This window comes from Podarcis bocagei (assembly GCF_964188305.1).
Source record: "Podarcis bocagei genome assembly, chromosome: 6".
In the NCBI taxonomy this organism is placed as follows: domain Eukaryota; kingdom Metazoa; phylum Chordata; class Lepidosauria; order Squamata; family Lacertidae; genus Podarcis; species Podarcis bocagei.
The window spans coordinates 79,198,932-79,213,770 of NC_138130.1; the positions used below are offsets into that span (position 1 = coordinate 79,198,932).

A 14,839-nucleotide genomic window follows, 5' to 3' on the forward strand; every position below is an offset into this window, starting at 1 on the left:
GATGTTTAAAATGGCATATTTGTTTAAGTATTCTAAGCCTTTGATCAGTATTTTAACTTTTCCGATGGACAATGTTAGAAACAAATAATGCACATTTTTCTGACGACCCAAGACTAACAAATGTTCACATGTTTGCAAGGAACTGCTGCTAATACCAGATAAAATTATTAGGTATATACCAGCAATGTCTATGCAGGCTACTGCTCTGACATCCTAATATAACCATCGAAATGTCTTCGTATTATATGGACAGATTTACCTCTACTTTATAGTATGAAGGACAACATGGTTGAATTTTTGCATGAAGTCGAAGAGTAAATGAAGATTTAATAAGGCATAGGTATAAACTCATTTTAAGAGTGAATAAAATTTTGGAAAGATTCTAGTACTTAAGAAGGTAGGAGCTATATTAATGCAACATTTTACCCCTAGGATTCTGGAAGACATAACTGTGCAAATACACAAAGGCAAATACACATTCTGCTTTGGATTATTCAAACATACATATGTACATGCATACAAATATATATTAAGCAGGGCATTAAACACCAGGGAATATATGTTAAACAGGACATGGTAAAATTACAGCACACGACTGTGATAGCTGCTTTTCAAGTAGTGCAACCAAAACATTGTCCATCTGTAAAATGGGCAAAGTGCTTGATAGTTAATATTTAAAAAATGTTGTTGACATCCTGCTATAAGGACCCTTTAAGTCCCAAACATAACCCACTTTACAGTCCAGTGACCCCCTTTGGGTGCAAAATATTTCCTGCCTGAAGGGCCTCCCCCTATTTATTTTGAGTGACTCTCGCTGTTCAAATGGTTATCCGTGCCAGAGGGAAGTAGATATATGCACCAGAATATATACACATCTACTGCTTGGAAGGTCAAAATCAAAGCTAAACCGCACATCTAGAAATGCTCTCTTGGGATTACACCAGAATACAGGTGGAGGAATTAAAAATTCCCTATTCTTCATAGATGTTGTAGACTAGCATACACCCCCCCAAGGGATAATGGGATTTGTATTCCATAACACATGGAGAGCACTACATTGGCTACCCCTAGCTAACGTCCTCCTCCTGCCTCCGTGTGCTTGATTTCTATGGATAGAGAGGGTTATTGTTGTTGTTTTTCAGTGTGGAGAGAATTTAAACATGGTATGTCAGTCTAAACTGATGCAATGTTGGGAGAGCCATACCATGTGTTTTTAACACTTTATCAGATGTGGAAATGATTTTCTGCTGGGACACCCAATTGCCCTTTTCAGGATGCAGAAAGATAAAAGTAAGAAAGCTTAAACACGAAGAAAAATAAGGGAGACAACGAAGGGAAAACATTGTCCTCTTGAGAGAAAGAACTGACAGGGTTTTTTGTAACCCTTCACATTTCCATTGTAGTTCCCACACCTCACTGAGCAAGTTATATCAATATTTAACCAGCCTTGAACAACCTTACTCTTAACATATTTAACATCTGAGTTTTAAAAAACACCTTGACCTGGTTCCGATAGCCTCCTTCTAGTGATTTGATTTTGGTGGACGAGAATAAGAGCGGCAACTGCAGGCTAGCTGCGACTTTTCTCTTTAAGATTGGATAGCTTGCAGTATGTCCTGCTCACTGACCTTGCTTGAAGTCTAATGAACGTAATATGGGAAGCAATGTATAGAAAGCTATCTCCATCCTGTAATGACAATGGCAGTTGCATTGATTAATTCATAATGAATCCTTCGTTGAGACTGCAAATGGTAACAACGGCAGATTCTTTTCATGGGAGCCAGAGTTGTTGAGTGGATGGCATGTGGCCTGTGAAATCCAAAAACAACTTGTTCAAATTACTACTACTACAACAACTACTACTACTACTAATAATAATAATAATCTGTACCCTGCCCATCCAACCAGGTTGCCCCAGCCCTCTGGACAGCTTCCAGCATTTACAAAAACATAATTAAACATTAAACAGTATTTTGGAGTTCTCCCATCACGTGTGAATAATGGCGATGGGGTTGGAGCTAAGTTGACTCAGGAAAGTGTATCATTTATACCAGCTTTCCCCAGCTTGCTGCCCTCCTGATGTTTTGGGCTACAGCTCATATCCATTCCATGGTATGGTTTGAAGGCACAAGAGGCCACCACTTCAGCAACCCAAATTTCTCTAGTTAAGTGCCTAGCTCAACTGGGCTCCTTTTTGGGGGGAGCAGGGGAGGGTGGGGATATAAGAATAAAATAATAACAACCGTTCCCCATATCCTTTCTAAATAAGAAGGTCCTACAGGGATGTGTTTCAGCAAAGGTATTCCATGACTTTAGCTGCATTGCATTGCAAAAAAGGGGTGGGGGTGGGATATTGCTGAGATCAACTTGGCCTGGCAGAGTGATGAAATGTGGAGCAGGTCGCCTAATGTTAATTAGCTGGCGAGTGCATATGAAGAAAGACAGTCCTGTAATTATGCAGGTCCCAGGTTGTCAAGAGCTTAAGGATACAGCACCTTTAATTGAGCTCTGAAGCTAATTAGTCAGTTCAAGCAGATGCTTTGCATGCAGGAGGTCCCAGGTTCAGTCTGCAGGTAGGACTGGGGGAAACTCCCTGTCTGGAATCCTCGAGAGCCACAGCCAGTGAGTTTAGACATTCCTGAGCCAGATGGACCAATGGCCTTGACTCAATATAAGGCAGCTTCTTATGTGGAAATAGTAGTATATGCTCCTATGCAGCTGGAATTAAATATTAGACCAACAGGAGCTTCTGAGTTCTCTTCTAGGGCATCCCCACATAGAGCAAGTTTCCAAGGGGAATTTGCTGACCTTCAGACAAAAATATGTAACTTATCCCATAAGATCAACTTCTGTACCTGAGAACTTGAAAGTGGCCAAAGTAGTAACAATTTTTAAACAGGGATCCTGGGGAGATCCAGGAAAATACAAGCCAGTTATAGCTTAATAACTGTTCCAGGAAAACTAGTGGATAGAATTTTTTTAAAGACAGAATCATCAAGCATATAGAAGAACAAGTTTTGCTGAAGAGGAACTGTTTCCCACAAGGCTAAGCCCTACCTAATCTTTTGGAGTTCTTTGAGAGTGTCAACAAGCGTATGGGTAAGAGTTCTCCAGTAGACATTGCGTATTTAGACTTTCTAAAGTTTGCCAGGTCATTCCTGCTCTGAGGGGCTGTAGAGGAGAAACCTGACGACTGCCTTATTCAAATATTACAGGATATTGCTGCATCTTCATATGATCCAAGGCAAAAGTGATCCAATGCAATTGGGTCAAGTTGGAACTTCTGACAGTTCTGGCTCACACTCTGCTAAGGCAGCAGTGGGCAGGTTTGGCCAAGTCGAAGTGATTTTATCAGCAAAGGAATGTAATAATAATGATTATGTATTTATTTATACTGCCACGTTTTCCCCTGATGGGACTCAATGCAGCTTACATATAAAAATGAGAAGCGCTAAAAGCATAGGAAAAACAATAATTTAAAAACAATTAAGCATTGTTAGGAGTAAAACAATATAAAACCTATAAAATCTATTAAAGCCATACAAATAATTACAATAAAAACAGAACGGCACCAGCTCCTTCATTAAAAGCTGTCCATTCCCAAAAGCATGTTGGAACGATAAAGTTTTCATTTGCTGGTGGAGGGACAACAAGGAGGGAGTCAGTCTAGCTTCTCCATGGAGGGAGTTCCAGAGTCTGGGAGCAGCCACCGAGAAGGCCTTCTCCTGCATCCCCACCAAGTGTGCCCGTGAAGGTGGCAGGACCGAGAGAAGGGCCTTGATGACTCAAAATTTAGTGGTTCCTTGAGTCCTGTTCAGGCCTTTTTTTCAGCTAGAACTCACTGGAACTCAGTTCTGGCACCTCTCAGGTGGGCGCCATTGCCCTTCTAAGAGAACGAGGGAAGAGTTCATAGTGAGTTCTGGCACCTCTTTTTCTAGAAAAATAGCACTGGTCCTGTTAAAGGAAAAGGAGGGGTATATTAATAATAATACAGTGGTACCTCTGGTTACGTACTTAATTTGTTCCGGAGGTCCGTTCTTAACCTGAAACTGTTCTTAACCTGGAGCACCACTTTAGCTGCCAGAGCACAATTTCTGTTCTCATCCTGAAGCAAAGTTCTTAACCCGAGGTAATATTTCTGGGTTAGCAGAGTCTGTAACCTGAAGCGTATGTAACCTGAAGCATATGTAACCCAAGGTACCACTGTAGAACTTACTAAAATATCACAAAGCAGTGAAGAATGTTTTGAGTTCTTCAGAACTCTTTTTTGGACAGAATGGTTTGCCAAACTGAGTTATAGACAGGGAAAAGAGACTCTCTATGATGTTCCAAAGTCTGCTTTATGCAACAGTCTTAAGATGCAGTCAGTAGTGAACAATGGAGTGGGATGGCAGCCCTTACCTGACCTCCCAGAAGATGGGTCACTGCTGCTTACCAGGAGGGAGAGCGGAAGAGGCAAGGTGGCGGGCACTGACAGAGGCATTATGGTGCTCCTGCTGTCACCTTTGTACAGCATCAACCTCCCTATTACCTTGTCCCTCCCACTCTCCCTCTCACTAATCAGGAATGACGCACTTGCCAGGAGGTCAGGTAAGCAGCATAGCCACTCAACCCCGCCATCCGGTATCCGATGGAGTGCAAAAAGTGGCAGGGGGTGGGGAAGCAATATCAATTTAAAGAATATAATGCAAATATACCGCAGTATGTTTTTATAATAATCATCCCAAAGCATAAAAGACCCGCCACCATTTCAAAAAAGAATGAGCACTTAATATTCACCCAAAGCCAGGCCATGTCCAAATGCCTGAAGAAAGAAACACATCTTCTGGAGCCAAAAAAGATGGCAGTGTTGGTGAGAGAATAGTCTATATTTGGAGGACAATCACAGAAAAGGACCACCAGGAATGTGGGGAATGTGCCTTATGCTGAGTCAAATCATTGATCCATCTAGCTCAGTATTGTCTACACTTCCCAGCCCTACCTAAAGATGCTAGGAATTAAACCTGCCTTTCCCCATTCTCTCATTGCCACTCACAAGGCATCTCTTGGGAGAGCTACTTGCACTTCACACAGGTCAGACGGGCTCTGATGTTCCTCCTTTTAAAGATTCCAGCAGTGCTGATAGGTTATCGAATGCCAGGCAATTTGCAGGTGCTACTCGGGTGGCATTGTGGGTTAAACCACAGAGCCTAGGACTTGCTGATCAGAAGGTCGTGGTTTGAATCCCCGCGACTGGGTGAGCTCCCGTTGCTCGGTCCCTAGCAGTTTGAAAGCCCGTCAAAGTGCAAGTAGATAAATAGGTACCGCTCCGTCGGGAAGGTAAACGGCGTTTCTGTGCGCTGCTCTGGTTTGCCAGAAGTGGCTTAGTCGTGCTGTCCACATGACCCGGAAGCTGTACGCCAACTCCCTCGGGCAATAAAACGAGATGAGCGCCACAACCCCAGAGTCGGTCACGACTGGACCTAATGGTCAGGGGTCCCTTTACCTTTACCTTTACTGTTAAGCACTGGCCATTGGGTGCTAATGGAAGTGGAATAGAATGGTGTGGTTGTGGGAGCTTTTAAAGTATTCCGAGCAAATGTTGCAACAGTACATAATATAGGCCTAGTTCAGCAAAGTGAACAGAACATATCCAAAATGGCAAGCAAACTGTAAAGGCATCCTACAGAATAAAAGAGGGAGAGATGTGGCAGGGGAATCTTTCTTAGATTAATGCACGAACAGCTGCATATCTCGCTGGCACTGCCCTCACTGCAGCCCTGTAGCTAATATGAATAATGCATGCACTAAGAGGGAAAACATACGCCCGTATTCTTTTATTAATGAAACGAATATGTTTGTATGTGCATGGCTAGCAGTAAAACAAAAGCAACAGAAAGTGTGGGGGGGGGAGTCACCATGGCCATAAAAAGTGAATATTTTCCCTCCAGTGATTCCTGAGCTAGTAGACAAAGCATTATGCAACAGCTAAAATATGCCATGTATTTCACATTTGCTACAATTGGGGGTGGAGGGTGTGTCTTCCAGAGCCAGGGCAATAGGCCAAGTTGTGGGGCTCCAATGAAAACTTTCAGAATGACGTTGGTTATGGCAAAGTCTGCCGTGGCCAGCATAATGTCTGCATGGTGTTGCAGACCTTGGTGCTTCCTGAAGGATGCTTTAGAGTTCATTAGCACCGACCTATTAAAGACAATCTGCTAATCAAATACGCAGTAGGTAGCTGCCTATCTATCCCCTGTAAGAATCGTGCAATTTTACTAGGTTGCTACCAATATAGACTTTTCATTGGAACTCTGAATGCTACTTCCCTCCAGCTGAGAAATGTCATTCCCATCATAGTGTGCTCATGAACGCCTGAGGTTTGTTGGATTGTTCCAAACTCTGATATACAGCAAGCCCACAACTTAGGCACATTTAAACTTGTGCGCATATTGCACGTGACCTCTGAGAGGTGGTGTGGTTTGGGTAGATGTAGCAGTTTGGAGGCTACACACATAGCACCTATCGTGTTATACTATAGGAAAGGGCCATAGCTCAGTTGCAGAGTGCATGCGTTGTATCCGGTTAGTCCCAGGTTCACTTCCTGGCAGCGATAGGCAGGGTTAGGATTGAACAGTGGAGAGTGACTGTCAGTCAGTGTAGACTAGATGAGCTAGATGAATGAATGCTATGGTTCAGTACAAGACAACTTCCTAACTTCGACGGACAGCTAGATACATCTGCAGAAGTCTGCATCTGTTTTTCTGTATGGCCGTACCTAGATCAGGGCAACTGACTTTAGTAAGACTTGCAGAACGCCGCTGGAGGCTAAATTGCAGCCTTCATATTTTAAATCAGACTTGAATACCAAGGGAAGAATTTCATCTTGAGTCTGGGATTAATATAAAAATTATGTGATGTGGGTCAAACCTTTAAATAAACGCCTTTGGAGCATAAAAAATACTTTAAAATGCAAATCTGTATGTCATTGAATGGTAATATATGCCATTCCCTCCATTGCTTTCGGAGAACTATATACTGTAAATGCTGTATTTGTAACGTGAATATGATCTGGATTGTCTTCTGCTTCATATTAAAATATAATAATAAAGTTGGTTTTAAGGCCAAGCATCTCACGGGGCCTTGAAAACTGGTCAGACCTTTACCAAAGGATCAGCAGTAAACAAAGCACCTTTGGCAAACCATCGCAATTCAATTTTAGCATTCTTATTTAAAATTATTGCTGTTGTTTAAAACCCAAATATGATTTTTCCTCCACTTTGTATTACTGCTCTAAATATTCTAACTATGAAACTATTAGTGGAACAATTCAGCCTAACTGAATCCATTTGCTATAGAAACCCTCTCGGTCTTCTGCCTTTATTACATCATTTTCAAGCCCTGATTGCATTATTTTAGAGCATGGATTGCTATAATGCTATTCTGCCCTAACCTGATGGATTTAGTTTTCATCTTGTTCTCAGAAATGCCCAGTCTATAAATATATCTCCGTTCTCTAACCAGGATTACAGTTAACTGGTAAATTTTCCAGAAGAAAAACAGTTATGCACGTCCCAAGAGAAAATGATACATCCTTTGAAGTAGAATAACCTCTTGATTGCATTATTTTTTAAAAGAGCCCATCATGATAAAGAGAAGTCGTTCCAACATTTCCTACTTAACACTTGCATTCATTTGGTTTCTAGACAATCCGGTAGTTTTTAGCCTCCCTTGCTCCCAAGTGGATATATCTGCAGCTTAGAGGCCAAGTTTTTATCCTTTTGGCATGTGCAGTCAATTCACCGTAGACAGTTCCTCCCAAATCAACAAAACTTAGAGGCTCTCTGAAAATTAAGCACCATATTTATGCTTTGTGTTAAATTGGACAATTAATGCCAACTTGGAAATCCCAGAAGCAGTGGGCGGCATCCAAGAAAACAGTTGCACCAGCCCAAGCACTTTGGGCTGCACAACGTCCTCTCCCTGTGTGCCACCTAAATCTCTTCTGGGTAGTTGGAGGAAGCCCCAGAACATATGGGGGGGAGGGTTGGGGAGAGGGAGCCAAAATTATTTGTGCTAAAGGAACTGTTTTGTTGGATAAATACACCCAAAATGTATTTGCGGAGCTGGTGGCAGTAAATACGCATAGCTTTCAGGGTTCGCTTGACACTTCTCTTGCAGCTCTTCCTATTACCAAAGAGACAAACCACTTTGTGAACATTGTTTCTCTCTTTAGCAATAGATCAAACCAATCTGCAGGATGGTTCTCCCCAGGCCAGGTTCTTTCTCCATGTACACCTCATACTGCTTCTGATTGTGTTGTTCTCATTTTCATCTAAGGCAGCGATTCTCAACCTGTGGGTCCCTAGATGTTGTTGGACTACAACTCCCATCATCCCTGAGCTCTGGCCTTGCTAGCTAGGGGTGATGGGAGTTGTAGTTCAACAACATCTGGGGACCCACTGGTTGAAAAAGGCTGATCTAAGGATTAATAACAACTGGGCAAAGCACTGACTATTCTGCCCTTCATAGTTTAGGGGAAATCCAGCTTTGCATATAGATATATTTGGGAATATGCAATATAGACACAGATGTACATACTATAAATATAGGTAACACCAGCTCCCTGGACGTGTAGAATAACATCTCTTCTTGCTAATGAGTGTGTGGTTATTCTGTTTAGAAGTTGGCTTTCCTCTCCCTTTCTTTGACTTTAGTCTGACAGTTTTGTAAGAATGTAGGGTTGGGTTTGACTGGGGGTTTTTTTGACACCTTCACTGTTTTTTAATGTTGGCAAATATTTGCCCCCTTCGTACAAATCAAATCACCTTTTAACCTTTCCTGTCAGGATAGAGGCTTACTTTGGAAAGGGAATAATTGTAGGGTCAGTCCGCATACTCCTTGAAACCTGAACCCTTTACTCCAAGAAATTAATAGCATCCAGAAGTTTAACATATGGCATGTGCGCGCGCGCGCGCGCGCACACACACACACACACACACACACACACACACACACACACACACACACTGTATATGCTTGACGATGTCACGCTGCCTCTTAATAGTTTGGGTCATGCCCTTTTGTGTGAATTTATCTGTGTTATGAGTTAAATCCAGCCAAAACTGGCTGAAACAGAAGGGTGGGTGGAGGAAGAGTTTTTGATTTGACCCGGACTGATTTTAGCCCCAGTCCTGGGGAAAAGAAAGGGTGGGATGGAGAACATATGGTAGCCAGATATGGCATTTCATACACAGCCTAATTTCATTTATTCTCATTTTATGCCCCTGCCAGACCACCGCTCTTGATAAGGAGGGGCAGGTTTTCCGACGAAGACGCAACCCGGATGTGAGGGGGCGCTGCAAGGCACAACAAGCACCACCTGATCTCAACTCCGAATCGGAAGACTATTCACCCAGTTCATCTGAGACTGTTCGCTCACCTAATTCACCCTTTTAATAAAACACTTTTGCTGAAAGTCTTGGCTTAACCCTTTGAGATTCTGAAAACAAACAAACAAAAATCCTCCAAACCTGTGTGCAACTGTTTCATTTGATTTCTTCTCCTTCTTTTTTTGTCTGTATCAGTTGCTTAAAGAAGGAACCACAGAAAGGGTGCTTACAGTATCTTTGTAATAATAATTTCCTAAATGACTGAAATCATCTTTGTTCTGTCTAGATTGTGACTTGCTGCTAAATATGATCCTCAAAGGGTTAAGACTATTTTGCTTTTTTTCTAATACATATATATATATATATATATATATATATATATATATATATATATATATAATTTTCAAAGGGGATAGAAGCAATGAATGTTTTCATCAGTCAAGCTACAGTATATGACTTAAGCATATGTTAACCCTCTGAGTGCATAATCTTAAATAATCTTGACTTGCCCCAAAGAGGGCTTTATCATCAACACATTTTCCTGCAGCACTCAAATTGGTGGTTTAGCCGAAGTGCTACGTAATTACAGGATCTGTGAGTTTTGTAGAGTCTGGTTTTTATGCTCTTATGCCAGGGGTACAAATAGTCACCCAGCAGCTACTGGGATCTTTACAAAGAAAACCACTGGGCATCTGAGTTGTTGGAGAGATCAATGATAGTTTTGTTTGTTCTCATGTTTTGCTGAACAAAGCACCCTCCTTTTAGCACATTGAACCTAGAAATTCTAACCATTTCTAGGTGTGTTCTGCCATGATTACTTGTTGAAATAATGTCACAGGCAGTAGAGCTGTCTAAGAACAATCTGTTTAGGGTGCTGTTTGTAGTTCCCTGGTTGCTGGCTGCAACACAGTTTCATGGGAGTCTATAGTGGAATGAATTCCCCATCATCCATACTCTGCTGTGCACAAAGTCCTCCTTTCTGTACATTCTTTTTAAAGACACAGGTACATGCAGAAGGCATGTTTGGGAGCAGGCAATAAACACAATCAGTTTTGGTTTTTTTCATGCCATGGATTGTTCCTCTGGGCGTTATTGTGGTGTTATTTATATGGTGAGGGGTGCTATTTACAATGACTGGATGGGGGGATGTTTAACAGAGGAAATTATTCTACAGACAATGTAAATTGAAGAAGAGATTTGAAATTCCAAACATAAATAACCTTTGTTTTAAAAATAAAGTGGCTAGCACTTACTCACCTAATGTCTTTGTACAAATATATTTACCAGAATTTAGTCTGCGAGTGTGTGAGAGAGAGACAGACAGCAAATGGAACAAAAATTCCAAAAGTAAATGTTTCATCAGTGCTTTGAAAACATAATTAACCTACAAGAATCATTTGGTTTTTAAAATAACGTTGGTTCCAAAATGTAATAATGTTTGTAAAAATGGTCTCTGTTCATTCACCAGTCACTCTAGTTGAATTAAAAAAAACCTTGGTTTTTAAGGCATGATTCTCAAAGTGTTATTGAGGAGGCTTTAGAAGAAATGCAGGATGGTAAAATTCATATCTAGAGGTTATAGAAATTTTGCTTTGAGATACAAAACACCTGAGATGGGGAGATCAGCAATCCTGTTCACTTGGGCTATTTAAATACTGACAAAGGTAATGTCATTTAAGCAGCTTAAGTGGAGAAAGGATTTCAACCAGTGGAATAAAAGGTACTTGATTGAACACATTTTGTTCATTATAAAAGCATAATTGATATAAAACCAACTGGAGCCATCTCTGCCAAGTTGCTTCTTAGCATCATTACTGATAGCAATTTATTCATGGCCTGAGCACATAGGCTATGTACCTGGTAGGGTACCGGTATATAATTGAGCCTCAGGACAGTACTTGCCTGGTCCTCCATTGCATGACCTCTAATAAGATTCATTGCTTTTCAGAATAAGTGCCAATGCTAGACATCCAACAAAACCAATGAAGGGCCAATAAGCAGGGCCAATCACAAAGGCATATAAGCTCAGTATTCATTCACTATTATTTTTGTGAATGGACTGAGGTTCATCTCCTTCCTCAATGCATGGCTCACCTTTGTGCCAGGACCAGCCCCAAGTTCTGTAGCTTATACATTTTCCCCATAGGGCAGTCGTTATAGCAAAAGCATTATTGCTTTGATAATGTATGGAAAAAGCCACTCTGATGTCTTGCTTATATTACGTCTTTATTACACTTGTTCACATTATCAAGCACTGAACAAACTACAGAACTCTTGATGGGAGGTGATTACTCATTTGGACAGCTACAAACCAGCCATCTAGAATGCTCTCATCTTTTTGGAGCTCTGTATTTTTTAAATGATTATTTTAACTGGGCTTCGTGTGTTTTCAACAAGTAGAATTTCCCCCATAATTTTGATGGGTGGACAGCAGAATCCCACTCACCATATTTGGCTGCAGCAATCCACACTGTCACACTGTCCTCAGCCGCCACTATAATAGGGTTGCCATACTTCCGGAATTTCCCAGACATATTCAGAATACTGCAATCAGAAGAAGTGTCTGGGCGGAAATCGAAAAAATGTCCGGAAAAATCCAGACATATGGCGATTTCCCTTAAAAATTCCTGTCCTGCTTTTCACTTTTTGAAATATGGCAACCATACACTATACTGGTAATCCCCAGTCCTACTGTAAAGAATGGTGGCGCTTTGTGCCAGTCTCCATGACTCCACTGAGCCCTAAGGCAAGGCAAAGGAAATTCTGCTCCTTGTGGGCATCTGGAAATCCTCACGGAGGAGGCAAGTGTAAAGAGGATGATACAGGGTAGTACTGCCCACAAGCCTATCTGATGGATTCTTGTGATGGTCCACTGTAGCAGATCCTGTGATCTTCTAGATCAGGGGTCAGCAAAGTTTTTGTGGCTTGGGCCAGTTCATGGTCCTGCAGACGCTGCGGTGGGCCGGAGGGTGCATGCATGCACATACACATGTGCAAACGCTATTTCCGGTGCTCATTCCAGCGCGGAGGAGGCGTGCACAGCTTCCCATTGGCTGCATGAGCTTCCTGCAGCCAATGGGAAGCCGGCCAGCGTCGTGGAAGTCGGTCCCCGCTCTACTCTGTGCCAGTTTAGCACGGTGCACAGGAGCCAACCGAGCGGGCGGCAGGGGTCCATGGGCGGTTAAACAACCCCCATGGGCTGCTTCTGGCCCATGGGCCTTAGGTTGCCGACCCCTGTTTTAGATTGCCACAGTGGCTCATAGCAACTGGCTATAAAAGGTGAATCTGAGATCAAACAGGGATGGCGTAACTCAAAGATCCATAAAACAACTGATGTTGCACTATTACGTTGCACATAATGAGGATGTGTAGCAGTTTAGAAAGTGGAGGGTATGCCCATAATGGATTGATTGGGATTTCCATGTCACATTACCTCTTTACAAGCTATTATAAACTAAAGTCAGGTACATGCAAGTACCTAAATGCATGTTTAAAGTGCATCCAGCACCAGCTTATTAACCTTCTTGCACAATCTTGCAAATAATTATCATCAGGGTTCTCTCTATATAGCTATTAAAAAAGAGATGGCGAAACCTTTCCTAAAATAGGAGAATTCCGTATGCAGTGTGCACTTTATACAAGTTCTTGTGAGAAATGAGAAACCAGCAGCTATGAAAAGCTTGAAACTTTCCTCACTCACCAGCAAATAATTGGTCCAAGAAGAAAATATCATAATTTCAGGGTAGTGTACACACTTGTCAATTTCATTGGCCTTTCCTCTTTGCTCCCCACTTAAAGGAGGCTGGTTTCAAACACAGAAGCGGGGGCAGGATCTGTGTTCTGGTTCTGTCCCTTTTATGTTTTGCATTGAGATATCAGCATATGCTTTTATTCAAATGAGACAAAAGCCTTGTTTTAATCTAGAGTGGTGAGATGGAAACAGGAAAAGGATCCTTCTTAAATTGCAGCATCAGTGTTGGCGATGAGTTTCATCTTTGAAGCTGATGGTCTCAGTATCCCAGTTCTGCCAAACACCAGTTGTATCCAACTAAGGCCGCATTCACACCATACTTGTAAAGCACTGTGATGCCACTTTGACCAATCATGGCTTCCTCCTAAGAATTCTGGAAACTGTTGCTTGTTAAGGAAACCACAGGAGGAGGAAATGCTCTCGTGCCCCAATCCTGCTTGCTGGTTTCCTACAGGCATTGTGAGAACAGGATGCTGGACAAGATGGTCCATTGGCCTGATCCAGCAGGCTCTTTTATGTTCTGAGGGTGCTGAGAGGTGACCCCAGTCCCTTCCCAGAGCCACAGTTCCCAGAGTGATTTAGCAATGACTCTTCACAAGGCACTCTGGGAATGGCAACTATGGGAGTGAATAGGGGTCTCCTAACAATTTTCAGCACCCTTAACAAACTGCAGCTCCCAGAATACTTTGGGAAACACCCTGACTGTTTGAAGTGCTTTAAATGTGTGGTTTGTATACAGCCCAAGTCATGCTCAGAGTAAATTAGATAAATTAGTTGTGACTAACTTAAGTCCATTTATCTGAGTATGACTTAGAGACCATTTGGGAATGTTGCCTACTAGTGGGGAAAGTTCATCCGTACAGCATCAGTAGCTTTTCCGATATCCATATTCAACTTGGGCCATCATAACATCAGTGAGAAGGGGAAATAAAGAGCAGCTTCACAGCAACCTGCCGGCTATGAAGCTTTGCAATTTTTCTGTTCACTGTTATTTCCATACCTTAGGGTGTCTGGAACAGTGGCGTCGCAAAGTGGGGGGCGGGGGAGCGGGTCGCCCCAGGTTCCATGTCTGAGAGGGTGACAAGAAGGCACCCCGTGGGGTGCTTGCCCTGCCGGCCCAGGCATGGCGGCAGAAGCAGCCATCACACCGCTGCAGCCGTGAGCAGAGATCCAGCCACCGTCTGTATGGTGTTTGAGCAGTGCTGGCAGCAAACCGCTACATACAGCACATGTGCGGTGTTGAATGCATGCACTGTACTTAGTGGTTTGCCGCTGGCGCTGCCCAAGCGCCATACAGATGGCGGTGGGATGCCTCTGTCGCCGCTGCAGCCGCAAGCAGAGGATCACACTACCATCCGTATGGCTCTCAGGTGGCAAACTGCTACGTACAACCTATGCACAGTGTCGCACATATGCACTATGCATAGCACCGCCGCACATGCCTTGTATGTAGTGATTTGCCACTGGCGCCGCTGAAGCGCCGGACGGACAGTGGTGGGATCCCTCTGCCACCAACAGGAGCTGCTTACGGCGAGCCGGGGGCCCCCCCCTCCCAGCCTCCCTCCCTCCCTGGCTCGTTGTAAGCAGCTCCCGCTTTGCTGCTTTACAGCAAGCCGGGGAAGGATGGAGGGGGATGGACGGCAGCCGTGGCTCCTGCGAGGACGCAGCTTTGCCAGCACCCCTGCAAAGTGGCATAGCTCCCCCCTTCCCCTGACGA

At 43.0% G+C, this 14,839-nt stretch overlaps 1 protein-coding gene across 4 annotated transcripts in view; it reads left to right on the forward strand.

Annotated features, from left to right (window-relative positions):
* DCLK1 (doublecortin like kinase 1) overlaps positions 1–9,747 on the forward strand; it is a 200,507-nt gene extending 190,760 nt beyond the window's left edge. For all 4 annotated transcript variants that reach the window (XM_081197933.1, XM_081197934.1, XM_081197932.1 and 1 more), the window contains one exon: positions 9,274–9,747. In XM_081197933.1, coding sequence (XP_081054059.1) covers positions 9,274–9,438 — 165 coding nt within the window. In that variant the 3' untranslated portion in view covers positions 9,439–9,747. The remainder of the gene's footprint in view (positions 1–9,273) is intronic.
* Positions 9,748–14,839: the final 5,092 nt, after the last annotated feature.